Source organism: Rhynchophorus ferrugineus, unplaced genomic scaffold (assembly GCF_030347505.1).
Source record: "Rhynchophorus ferrugineus isolate W39M unplaced genomic scaffold, kcgeb_rfMv2 rfM2, whole genome shotgun sequence".
Classification (NCBI taxonomy): domain Eukaryota; kingdom Metazoa; phylum Arthropoda; class Insecta; order Coleoptera; family Curculionidae; genus Rhynchophorus; species Rhynchophorus ferrugineus.
The window spans coordinates 41,418,935-41,433,908 of record NW_027472581.1 but is presented as its reverse complement, the minus strand read 5'-3'; the positions used below and the strand labels follow the sequence as shown (position 1 = coordinate 41,433,908).

Genomic DNA, 14,974 nt, shown 5'->3' with positions numbered 1-14,974 from the left:
GTATACTGACTTTATAATATTCTTTGCAGCCTCAGCGAGTGTTACTTTGCTGGCAAGGGTACGGCGGTGGTCCTATCCAATGCCGACCCCATCACTCAGACCCAGGGTCCCGCGGATGGGGTCACGGCAACGACTGAAAATAGCCAGAGTTCGCCTAAAGGTGACTCTGGCGCTAATCCCAATAGTACCCCCATCCATCATCATCTAAGATGCATGTTCCGCTTGTTGCGGAACGGTGAAACTCTTAAAATGGTAAGCATATATTATCTGATAGATTGTAATAATTTGCTATAAAAAAATCCTTTATTTTATTGTATGAGAAATTTGATGATATTCTCTTATGCATTTCAGTTTCTTTTTTACATCCATAATCATAGCTCAAAACTGTATTTTAATATATTAACATATACTGTAGAAATATTTTGAAATGAAAATGGCGGACACCTGTTAATATCGGGTTAATATGAACTAAATTCCCTTAAAAAAATCACACTTTTATATAAATGTTTCACATTATGATTGTGATCATCAAAGAATACGTTACCAACAATTATGTTTACCTAACTTTATTATCGCTATCACAGTAATTGTAAATTCAGAGCGAAATAAACCAAGCCATATTATCATGGGAAATCACTACAGACAGTAGTTGGCGCGTTTGACTTGAACAGTGAAACAATCATTTTTAAAAAATTAGACACGCGATCAAATGATGTTGCAACATGACATTGTAAAAATGAGATTGTTCATTCCTATGCACAAGCAAGTTAGAAAATGCTGTCTAAGTTATCAATATCGACTTGATATACTCATTTTTGTGAATCATTTCATAATAAGTTTGACTAAAATAATTATTCTGCCAATGTCCCGTTACAAATCACTGAATTGCAGAAGACATTTTGCACTAAATATAAATTTTTTTTCGAAAAAATTCTTGGAGTATACAAAATGTATCTGAGGATTTTGCAAATTTGTAGAAATTAGTACAAATACAATATTTTCAAGTCAAAACAGACTTGGTCTTGAAATTTTTAAGTAGTTTCGGTTCATGATGCGTTTGTAAAAAAGTTTTTTAGATCTTAAATTTCTTATCTTTCAGAATATAAATGCGGCATATTACTAACTGGACAGCATATTGCTGACTTATTGTTAGTATCAACATCTGACATATATATTACAATTTGACGCCTAACATATATATTACAAGCAATGTCAAAAATCAGATTGATTATATTAATTACGTACCTTAGTTTTTATTTGAGATACATACATATATACATACAATTATAATTCCCTATTTAGCATAAGATGCTGTTTGTTTCATTATTTTAATAAGCAATAATTATAGTTCGTTCAAAATGTTAGTCTTCTATTGCAAAGGCCTTAAAAGTAACCAAAATAATAACAGTCAGTGGACCACTGAAAAATTTATGAATCGTACTTTTAGTCCGATTGGTAAGTAAACTCTGTAAAAATGTATATCGAACGTTTTCTTGATTACTATTTATTGAGCAAGGACCCGTTACCTCTATGAGCAGTATGTTAGTTTAACTCTAGAGAGATAAAGAATTTATAATCATATAGCACACCGATCTGGGTGTAAAGGTGAAAAGTATAAAATAACTATTAAACCTCTGTTTGTATGAGAAATACACCAAAAAAATTGTTCCATCATTCCTAGTAATTTTGGATGTATCTTGTTAATTATATGCTTACTAGTGATATTTTTTATATGAAAGAGAAAATGTTTAAAGAATTGGATATTAAACCATCGTTCCACACGTATTAAGTTCAGTAATGTTTATGGAAAATCGCCTCTAATAACCAGCTGGTTTTCTATGCATATATGCACGTTTTAATACGTTTTAATATGGCTCGTCTTTGACATTTTCCATCTGACCGAAGATGAAGGCGTGGATGATATGTAACTGAACTTATATCGAGTGAATATGTATGAGATCACTCGCAATGCCCAGCCTTCGAAGACGAGAAGAGACTGGTGACAATTTATTCTTGATTAACCGTCACGGCTCCGTAACGATCTATTGTTGGTTCCGTGAAAGTAGGGGACTGATTAATAATACGTTAAGAATATTATAATCATCATAACTGGCGTATAAAATCGATTGCACTAGAAACGAAAAGCGCTTGACAGGAAGCTGCTTTTTTGTATTTGTTTAGAAGCGACTAAAGAGATGTACAATAATGGTGTATTGTTGTTGGTAAACGTATGGAGAGACTAATGATTCTATTGTAGCACGTGTATTTTTCATGTTTTAGTTGTATTCTGTACAATTATTGCATTCTTTTTTATTTTAAATTGTTTATCAATATCGAAATTAGTATACACTTACAGTTATTACAGAAAAAGAATATATATTATGAATAGCTCAATTCTAAAAGCATATAACAATAATATATATATATATATATATATATATATATATATATATATATATATATATATATATATAGATAGATAGATTGATAGATATTAAATTGCTCTACTTTATTTGTTTTGTTTGGTCTCTCGTGTTTTTTAAAGATTCTCATCAGTATTTTCATAATGTACTCATGAAGAAACCACCGTTCCTTAGAATACTCTACTATTCATAGTATAGCTATAACCCATATAATTTATTTTTAATTAACTAGAAACTAGTAAACTGCATCGCTATTGATTAAGTAAGATCATCTTGATCATCATCATCAGTTAGATCATAGATTAGATCATCAGTTAGAGATCTGAGACCCTTTATTTTCAGCCAGACCAACGTGTTAAATCGACTATCCGATTGAATTCTCGACAACAAATCACCAAGCGATAAATCAAAATTATACGGCAGGTGGGTCGATTTCAGTGTGTTCTATTCTTTAAGCCTAATAGACTATATTTTTGTAAGGAGAATTTCTTTGCTGTGAACAATTGATGTGAATTGATAAAATATATTTAAATATGACGAATACCGAGTTCAAGTCCTATAGCGTTTGCAACATAATCATTATTGAAATGAATAATTAATAATAATTGAAGGTCGTTAGCAATTTTTCTCTCTAATTATGAAACGATAATTATTTCTATTTCTGTTTCTAATCCTTAATGATTTCGTTAAAAATGACATGTTAGTTATAACTTATTTATACTTATCCATCACGCTATCGACATTCTAATAAATTCGACATATTGATTATATTAACTTTTCATAGACAATATCTAGTCTGACACCTGTTTGTTGTATTCGGTATCTCAACAATGTCAAGGATTCTCGAAACTTTTAGTGGTAATATTTAAATGTAGTTTCAAGGCTTCAGTTGGTAATGTTTTATTTTTATACATGAATTCAATTTTTAGATTTTATAGCAGTTTTTAAATAGTTAATTCTCTAATAAGACTAAGTTTTATATTTATAAAGTCGTAGTAATTATATTTGTGGAATTTTCCTACATAGCACTGAAAGCATCAAGATTAAATTAATAAAGAGAAAGTTTTAATAACCTACGAAAAATACATAAACAAGGTACTATATGTCGTAGGTGCAAGCTTATTTATGGTTATGTATGACGACCGATAATCTTTATAACCAGAAATTCGCGAAATATATAAGAAATAATATGCAATTTGCATAAAATATTATGCAGAAAGTTCTGAAATTTTAATGAAATTCAATAAAATACATTAATGATGTTTCATAAATAAATCCATAAAAAATAATTAAACCTATACAGCACAGTTACATTATGATTGTGTAAAATCAACTAAACTAAACTCTAGTTGTGCAATCAATCACAGAATCTTCGCCAAATGCTTTTCTAATTCTACGTTGTTGTTGCTAGACGGAATACTAGAAATTATTCTTTAAATAAAGTCAGAGAAAAAAATAACAAGCTGTGCATGTTTATTTTTTGTTTAACAGAAGTTTGGCTGAAAATAACGGATAGCGGAAAAATAGCAATACATCATTCAGTTAAAGGGGTCGTTGATTTGATTGAATGGTTGTTGGTTATGAAACTGATAGGCAAATATTAGAAAACATATCAGACATTACCGTAATAATCAGCTTGATAGCCGCAGTGGTTATGGCGACAGGACGCTGAACATTCAAATCCCGCAGGATATGGATGCACTTTATGTTTGTGACTGCAATTGTAAATGGCTTTAGGCAGCAGTATAAAATCTGACAAGGAATAACGAACCCAGCCACACCAGTAACTAACAAGTCAATAGAAAAGTCCCAAGCCTGACACATAGAATGGCGCTACTAGAATTAAATATGTAGCGACCGCTACGACCCTTTTCCACGCATTCACCTACAGTAAGTTTAAAGTTTGGCAACGCCGATGGATTGGTACCATGCGGTTCCCGGCTATAAAAGACCACCACGACGACGTATCGCTCTCTTTTTCTTTTCTCTAGCCCCTTGTAACTGTACCACTTCCACAGCGCTACTGTACTTCCTCTACCTAACCTAATATCCTGTTCATTCTCCCGTCGACCACATGTATCAATCGAAAATAAACAAGTATTTCTCCAACCAGGGTTTTCAGTTCTCGTGCGAATTCCTTCCACAACTAGTAGTGAGTGTCCGGACAAACAATCGCATCGACAACCACACATTCCTACGGACCAGAGGAACATTCCTACAAATCCATAGGTTTTTTAGTTAGCCATAACCCTCAAAAGATGCGTCTATAAATTTGACAACTGTCGGATCATTATTCTGTCGGGCGTCTGTATTTTGGAATGCGCATCAAATAAGCGACTATTAAATGGCGTTATTGGACCGTTCGAAGGACGAAATCGCCGAAAAACGGCTGCATTTGAAGAAAAAGAAAGTTCTGCTTCACCAAGATAATGCACCTTTTCATCAGTCAGTGAAAACGATGGCAAAAATCCGTGAATGGAGCTTCGAATTGCTTCCTCATCCACCGTATTCTCCAGATCTGGCCCCCGCGACTATTTCTTGTTCTCAGATCTCAAAAGAATGCTCGCTGGGAAGAAAATTTCGTCTAATAAAGAGGTGATCGCCGAAATTGAGGCCTATTTTGAAGCAAAGGACAAATATCAATCATACTACAAAAATGGCATCGAAAAATTGGACGGTCGCTATAATCAGTGCATCACGCTGAAGGGAATTATGTTGAATAAAAAAAAAATTTTGCCAAAAAAAGGTTTTTTACTATGGTAGGCCGGGGCTTTTCAATTGATCTGTTAGGCTAGTTAAGACCGGATATTTTCTGGTGAGTGTGGTCTCTAAGTTCGACACTGGCAAGTCGGTAGGTTTAACGATGAGAATCATGGTTCAGAAACCACATTAAACAGTAAGTTTAGTCCAGATAAATCATATTTTAAACCATTAGCGTAATACAATATAAATGTGCCTTCCTAATGACCATTCCCAATGATTCGATGATTGCTAAAATAAAACGAGTGAAAGTTGTAAAATATCTACGATCATTTGTTCAGATATTAAATTTTTTTTGGAATAAATCTGTTTAGATACTAGTGATGAATAACAATGGGTTATGAAGTTGTTCTACTTTACATCAAGCCAATATGGTCAAAAAATATTAATGCAAGCTTATGCATTCGCTGATGCCTCTGGGAAGAACTGTTAAGGACCGTAGTATTAGTGTGAAGGAAATATAGAATATTCCAGAGGTGAAAGATCAAAACAGAGTCGGATCTAGAAAATATAAGAGGTTCTACCATTTACTATAGAGAGTTCTTACCTAAAGTTGGCTTACTGTTGGGAATGCCCAACAGTAAGCCAGTAATATTATGATCTAACATTTTATCATCATAACAGCAATACATAACAATTTAATCGTCATCACAAATGTTCAATAAAAGGCCGAACATTTCACAGTAATACCAAAATCTTTTTTTTTTTCTATACTGTTGGTGTTTGGGACTATAGATCATAACTAATATTATCGAATTATATGATTAGTTAATTTGAGGTAACCACTATGATATTTCGATTCAAAATGATCAGTTTTGCTAGAGCAATTTATAGCAACCAAAACCGTGGCATAACAAATCTTTAAGAATGTTTGAATTATTTATGATATAAATACTAGAAATTTAAATACATTTCTAGTGTTCAGAAAAAGACTTCACCAATAATGCTGAAATTCTCTGGGCATTTACTAGAATGTATAATGAGACTGACTGATCGATGACTGGTATAACCTCAAAGGATAAGGTATTCTTCCATTGTGATAACTATACGCTATTAGAAAGATAGGATAAAATAGTGAAATTCTTCATAAGGAAATGGTGAGACTTATTAGTACTCTCAAAAAAAACTTTATACAAACTATAGTTTTGGTACTTTAATAAACTATCATTTATCGAAATTATGATAAAATTTTTAATAATCTATGTTGAAATAAATCGTGTTACTTTACATGTAATAAGTTGGGAATATAATTTAGCATATCAGTGAAAAAATAGGAAGGGTTAAGCAACCTTTTATATTCATAATCAATCATTTACTTATTGGTCACACAAAATGATTATTTATCTTGGGGGGCCTAGAATAGTCAAATAGTGTTACCAATACAATAATAAGCTTAAGAAACTTGAATGCGATAAAACGTTGAAATATAGCAATATTTATCTATGACTAATCCTACTTCCAAAGGTTAACTAAATACAATTTAATTAATACTAATTAAATACCGCGTCTATGTAGGTAAAGGATGTGTATTCAGTTAAGGCGTCCTAGTTATACGAGGACGAGTAAAACCTAGCCAATTAAGCTGATGATTTAAGGCAAATTTTATCTTAATTCCCAGTTTATTTTCGAATGTAACTATAGAAGCTACCGAGTACATATCATTTTTATCTAGACCATCTAATCAGATACAATTCGTTTTTCGTAATTTAACATTGTTGCCGTTACAAAAAATCGTTTTCGCGTATTACATATATGAATATTAATGAATATGCAAACGACATGCGGTTTTTCCCTGAGTAAATCGTAAATATCGAGTATTAACGGTTTTGATTTTATTGTTATCGTGCGGCGTCGCTGAAGCCAATTATCAGTGTTTAAATATTATGTTTAAGTATTAATGTTGTTGCGTTTCGCCTTTTTGATATGGAGGAAGTAAAAATGATCCGACCCCAAGGACTTGTAAACAATGGACTGATTATTTTAAGTTTAACAGTTTAATTGTTCTGGGAACGTGGAACATGTATCGTTATAGATTTCTGTGAAATACTGTTTTTAATTGTTACGTTTACTGTATTGTAAGCAATGAAAACTACCACTGATATCGTGTTTATTAATTTACGGATATTGATATTGGGTGAAAATTAATTGCAGCTTTTTTTAAATGCTTTATTTAAAATCTTTAATTGAATTGACTTGAGAATGGAAAATAAATATTGTCAAAAACATTGTGCACCGATACTAGTTTACCAATTTTTTTACTCTTTATATTCAATCTATGAACTGCATTTTTGGTGGTGCTTTAGTATTTGGTGGCAATTAGTATTCTATAAAAATAAGCGGTACTCTGATATAGAATTCTAATCCTACTAAATGTATACATAGCATTCTTAACCGATGTTAATGATAGAATGTTTTTAATCTTTCAACACTGAATTGAGTGAAAAACTAGAGTCTTGCATGTATTCTGATCATTTTTTTTTCTTTCATATCTTTCTGGTAAAATAGCGATAGTATATCAAGAAAACAACGTTTTAAACGGAAACAATACATCCGAACGATGTGTCGTAGTGATAATGTCTCTATGTCTGGTCAGGACATCAAGGTGTAACTGGTATTTATATTCTTTTTTCCAGCAATATGTCATTCAATTTTATAATACATCGACTTTTTAATGAATTGGTACATCTGCAATAACAGTTTTATTCGGTTTTAGCAAGTCGTAATATATTACATTTTTCTGACGCTACATATTATTCCGCTTCGATGTCGATGCCACAAAAAAGCTCTTTTTGCATTAATACCACGATATCCAAATGGCTCGAAAAAACATTTTCAGTCAGTTCGTTTAGTAGCTATTTTCCCTCCTCTTTGGATCACTTCCAGTGCATGTAAATATCTGGATATTCATCAACTGCTAATCTATAGCTATCTGAAAGTTATTTACAAACTGGGTTATCGTCTTGCAATTCACCGCCTTTAAACTTTTATGACCATCAAAATAAGTTTCTAAATGGGTTTTGTAGTAGTGAATGCTAAAAATGCAATTTTGAGAGTTCCATAATTAAAATATGTATGCACTGAATAGCTCAACAATAATAAATAGAAAACTATTATTAAATGTAATGAAATGTCAGAACCATCGAATTTAACAGTTAGGTTGTTAAATACTTGTGTGTATCGATGCTTTGCTCATGCGATCAAAATAAATGCAAGCAACTTTTATTCATCATTTCGATATTATCGATGCAAAACTTAAAAATTCATTGTTTGTCCTTGAACTAATAGGTCACAAATTAAAATATTCTTTCAATGTCTCTAGATTGCTTCCTTGTTTATCACTCCCAAGGCTTTTCAACATTCTTGCCGACGATAAATCAACTTCATTTGAATTAAATAATTAGTTGTTTAACGAAGTGGTCACGTGACACGTGCCTTCATGATTTCTATATTGCCGGCGTCATCTTTTGTATATATCATTATCAATATGATTTATGTCTATATTTAATGAAAAATAATATAAAAACGAAATTAAAAGAGAAATCAATCAGAAAAAATGCAATAAAGTGAGAGAAATGAGTAAATAAATAATAGAAAAACCCATAGTTCTAATGACCTCGTTTGTTTTTGTTATTTGTCGATAAGAATTGATTAATTAAATATAATTTCACTACATCCAATTATTATAAGCTTATGTAGGTAGAGGAGAACTTGATAATTAACTGATATATGGCACATATTAATTAAAAATTGAGATTGATCAAATATAGATAAATTCCATTTAAAAGTCCGTTTTAGAATTTAAAGATTGTTAACATTTATGTGATATTATGTGTTTATTTTTGGGAATATATCTTGAATAGAGGTGTCCTTGATAATTGAGTAAATAATAGAGGTAATATTTGTCCTTGATATTCTATACACAGATATTCATTTTCACTAAGAGTGTCGGATGGAATAAGTTTTGTCATCATAACTCTTTCCTATATAAAAGTACGTAAAAAAGAATAGTTTAGACCTATGACGATCATAATCAAATCTTTAAATAAACTTTTATTAAAAATAATTTAAGCCTTTTAATTTTTCTTATAATTTACAATAAATAATTGTATAGATTTATTAGATTCCTTATTAGATATATGCATATATATATGTATGCATATATATATGCATATATATATATATATATATATATATGCATATATAAATATATATATATATATATATATATATATATATATATATATATATATATATGCATATATATAATGTATATATAGTGTAAATGATATGTAAATAATTATGCAGTGCAACATTTTCTGCACGCATATATAGTTAATATTACTTTGGGCACGTATCAGATCACTTAAAATCGAGAGATCTATAGTTAACATAGTAGAATGAAAAATAATTTGGAATAATAATCATAATCTCAAATTATTGGGAAAAGAGAGTAGAAGTCAGAGTTGAAGAAACATAATGAAAATCAGTATTATTATTGCAGTATTTATGTTATTTGCGATATTTAATTTCCTATTCAATCTCATATGCCCAGAAATGCATAGACAAAGAGCAAATATTTCATTTCGATGGCCTTCACAATATTAGAAATGGGATAAGCTAAGCTTTCTTGAAAATTATATTGGAAAATAGAATGTATTTGTAATGCATTTAGTAATAAACCATAAAAGTGCGTTTCCTTCATACTCGTGTCACGGCTAAACTTTTGATTTTTACAAAGCATAGTGTTTTTTTACCAAAACTATTTTGCTACTACTGAGGGACTGAGCTAATGCACAACAGATTTGGTGGGCGTACACTCTGAACTACGAAGTTTGTGTCAGGAATCCTGGCACTGGGGGGGTGTTTTTCAAAGGGAGGATGTTTCCAAACTCGAGAAATAATTCACGGACATAGAATTTTGTACATGTTCTTGAATGATATGCTTTTGCCCCAATCCTGCTTAACTACTATTAAAAATTTGATTTTTGAAATCGATTTTTTCATTCGTATTTTCGAAGCTTAACCCTCTAAGGTTTTTTTTTAATTCAAATTACTTTCGGAGATATAGCTGTTTCAGTGATGCGACATCTAAAAACAAAACTTTAAACTCGTTTTTCTCGAGACTACTTTTTTCGACACGGTTGACATGATATTTCAAGTTCTACTGAACCAATTTACGTGAAATTTATTGTGAGACTTCTCTATATATTCTTCTGTTGTATCAAAGAGAAGTTATAACAACTATTTTTAAAAGATTCGGGAATGTCAAAAAAAGGTAAAAAACTTCGAACTGTCATAATTTTTACTTTGAAATGAATAAAATAATTTGAATTTTTAAAAATCTTCTTATGGGAATATTCTTAAAGGGTTCAGCTTTGAATATATATAAAAAAACATGTTTCTAGATTAGAATATCCCCGTAAGTAAATTATACTGTATAAGTATTGCAAAAACAAAAGAAACCGTATTTTTATAAAACCCGATAACCGTCGTTTAATACGCTGACGGTTGTATTTCAAGTCATGCATGTCTTGCCCATTGCAAATTCCTCTTCGGCCAACCCATTATTATGTAAAAATAAACACTACCGCCCGTAATATATCAAGTACATGGATTTAGGTGGATTTAATTCCAGGAAAAAGGCTCGAACGAAAGTAATTTTTGCAAGGCGCAAGCCAAAGGCGGACGCTCGGCGTAATTTGAAACTAGCCGGTTGTCGGGTAGCGAAATGGAACAATCACTCGAGGAAAGTCATTGACACCGGTCATCGCGAGATTATCCGATGACCTTCGATCGCTGGACAGGAATTTCCGGAATCGAAGAACTTAGATAATTCGATCGCGGCCATCATCGCGTAATATCCGAGTTGCGTGCGTCAGGTGTGAGGCGGCGGACAACGTTTCTGCCCTCTCGCGAAACGGAATGCCCACAATGTCCATCAATCCATCTATTCGACTCGTAATGGAAATGGAAAGTAATTTGTAATTACGCGGGTACGCGCCTTGGACGTACAAAGTGGACTGACCTTGGACGGGAGAAAAAGAGCATCGATCCTATCGGAGGATCGACCGTTTGAGAGGGCGTGATCTTGGTGAGAAATCTAATTTCTCGGTTATGTGTATGATATTGAGTTGGGAGGAACTGGTGTTATCACTTTATGAGATAAAATAATTGCATGCTTACAGATATTATTTCTCAATCGTTTCTATATTAAGTAACAAATTAAAACTACTCCACGGTTTAGTTAAGTGAGTTTATACAGCTAACTATATAAATGCTTTTACCATATTTCATTACAAATATGAAACATTTTAAAAAGTAATTTTTAAAGTAATTAAAGTAATTAAAGTGCAAAAGTTCAGCCTTCCATTACTACTTTAATTTTAATGTCAAATTCGCCACATTTCAGCATTGGATGCATTCTAACTTATTTTACTTAAATCTGGATAACTTAAGGAACTCAAATGATTGAATCAAATTCAAAGTCAAAAATATATAAAAAAAATATATCGGATAATTTTATTCTAATTAAATGGGGACATCTTGTTTTCTTAAAACTAATACGCTTATTTTTGCACCTAATAAGTAAAGTTATGTCACACTTTTTAATGCACTTAAAATGAACAATGGAACTCAAATCATTATATGCATGAATTAGACTACTATGAGCGTTCAAAATAATTTTATACGGATCTCCCATAGTTTATGAAATCAATAAAATTATTAAGACAGTATTCATATATGCAGCGCGAAGTTCTTGTAGGGACGACATACGTTTTAGATGTTTCTTTTCTTAAATGTATCCATATGGTGGCCAGATGGTATTAGAACCGGTAGATTTATTATTATTTTACGAGATGGGGATGCTCATTGCGCATATTATATAACCGAACTATTTATATATTAAAGTATTTTCGGCAATTTCTTAACAGAACCAACATATGCGTTTTCTTTTGTTGAGTGTATTATTTAAATAAATTATGTAACAGTTTGATAATGAGAAAGCTCGTATTTATGACTTTCTTTCACAACTTAACAAAGGCCTATTCTTTGTACAACAGTAACTTCAAGAATGTATTTTTATTCTACTAGGTCATCATCAACTTTGGGTTATGAAAGAGGTCAAAGATTCACATAATGATATATATCACCAAAATGAAATCGAGCAATGTCGGTAGTGATAAAGTATAAAGATCTCTCATAAATGTTATTACCTATTAAAGCTATTACAACAGTTAACTTAATTCGTAACTTTTAATGCTTTTTGTTCTAAAATACTTTAAAATACATTAGATTTACAAATTATACCAAATATTTATTGATTCACAAAACGATCAATATTTGATATAGATTGAATGTTATAATATGTTATAATTGAAGATCTATCGACATCATAATCTTGAAATACTTTCACTTCGAATTTCGTATAATCACATATTTTCTTTTCAAGTATTATTTTGATATTTAACTTAAATAAGCGTTATTTATCACAAATTAACGTTGACTCTTTAATTTGAAGAAATATTTAGCTAATGACACGAGAAGGATATGGTAAAGCTCGTCAGCTAGTAAGCTAGAGTAGTTTTCATGGCTTGAAAAATGTTAAAAACTGGATTTAACGTGGAAGACAAGAAAAATAACCGATACCCAAAAGTATATAGATTGGAAGTTTAAACCAAGCTAAACCGTTGTAGAATATTGAATTGAAACCATCATAGAAATAGATTGTAATTATTGATTTTATAATAAGCACTGAATAAAATATGTTTCTTAGCAGAAATGTGAAATGCAGTGGAAGTATGAAAAAAAAAATATATATATAGTGCACTCCTAACAAAATTTCAATAAAGAATTCCAACGTTGTTACTGTCTTTAATATTTAAAGATAGTCGAAAATAAATAACAATGACAAAGTTATCCATCCATCTAGATAGATAACAAAGAATTGAAATCCGGACAAAAAAAAACAAACAAACCAAATAACCAGAAAAGAATTGTTACCTTGACTCAATAGTGGAGATAATGAGTGTATATTAACAGGATGTTAGGTAAATATCTTTCGGTCTGGTTTGTTAGGAAGGTTTTTCATGACTAATGTATTCTTAAAATGTTTCTTCAGAGGTTGTCTTAAAATAAGCAAACATCCACTAGTTCGTTTACTAAATTAATAGCTTAAAAATTAATAAATTTGATAATAATTTAGTTTCAAATATTTTTAATTTAAAAGTGAAAACACATGAAAAAATATCAAACAATTTCTTGTTGAAAACATATCGCTTATTAGTTAAAGGCGAGCTAACATGTATCGATATTGTGACAGTAGGATTTAATCACTTTTAATTCCAGTTTTTCATCATTGGTTATATACATTGGATTTTACGGTCGTGATACTGTCATTGTTTTTTAACAATTTCGTTTTTCCACGCTCATATTTTTTACATATACGTGTTTCAAATCGTGTTCTGATTGTCGCACATATAAACTATTAACCTTCATTTTAAACTATTTATAATTGTAAATTTTCCCTGTATAGCGGTGGGCGTACGACAAAAACACAACTGAAGTTTCTAGGTATCGTAGAAAGGCGAATGACTGATGACAATAATTCATTTATAATTTTTAATATGTTTCCAGGAAGGTAAGGAAATTTATAAACTATTTAATAGAGAAGATGTTATTATATTAGAATTAAACATATAGTTCAAAGTGAAATATTTACGCTAAATAAAACGCATTAAGATATAAATGTTTCCAAATTTTGCGATAATTCAAACTGAACATTGCTGTCTAAGGTTATGTTGCTATTTAAGCGTTGTTATTTATATTTTTCCGAGTAAATTGGTTCATAAAGTATTTTATAGTGTATTATAAATCATGATTTGTCTTTACACGTGCGCTAATTTTGTTGTGAAGAAATTGTATGCCAATATGTCGTAGACTAAACAAATGATAATTTTTTAAAAGTACAAAAAGATCAAATATTGTTATTAAAGTATTGATACAAGTAGAATAATAGAGTAATACTACACTGCATTACCACCGTTTTGTTAACATTGCATATGAAATCCATAAAATAACGATACTGATATAAAAGTTTAATTTTTATTAATCTCATTTTGTAGTTGTAATAATTTATGTCAATTAATTAGTCGTTTATTTTAATTAGTATTATACATAAAATTGTACAACTTGTATTAATTTTAAATTAGATGATATAATTATTTCTACAATTATTAGCGAAAATAAATAAGTAAAGTCATAGAAATATTAATAGTGTTAATTATTTATGTATAAAATGGAATAATTTTATCTTCACCAATATCTATTACTGTATTGATAATGTGTTTGACCATTATGACTCAAGGCAGCGGAAATAGCTTGAGACCATCAAATGATATCATTTACTGATAATTTATTCATTGTTCTATGCTTAATTAAACTTAAAACTAAGAATCTCTCTGAAATGTATTATCTGGATGTAATTTACATTAGTTAAAAATTAAGGAGCGTTATATTTATAATACAACAATCTTATTTATAATAAGTTCTTTAATAATTAAATAATCTTAAATGTCACTATTTGCGATTTTCCTGGTGGTATTGGTAATGTTCCCTGGTACCTATTCAGATAAACAGGACTCTTATTTTATGCTTATCTTATTCTATTCTAGTCTAATATCTTATCTTTATCTTATTCTTATGTTTATCATGGGGCAAAAAAATTGATAATATTATAATTAAATCAGTTATTGAAATATGTGTACAAGAAAGTGGGCAATAACACGAATAGT

The 14,974-nt window shown here is 30.4% G+C and overlaps 1 protein-coding gene across 2 annotated transcripts in view; it reads left to right on the top strand.

Moving 5' to 3' along the window:
* Positions 1-14,974, top strand: part of LOC143190961 (protein phosphatase Slingshot) — a 376,206-nt gene that overhangs the window by 252,267 nt on the left and 108,965 nt on the right. For both annotated transcript variants that reach the window (XM_076395580.1, XM_076395579.1), the window contains one exon: positions 30-252. In XM_076395580.1, coding sequence (XP_076251695.1) covers positions 30-252 — 223 coding nt within the window. The remainder of the gene's footprint in view (positions 1-29; positions 253-14,974) is intronic.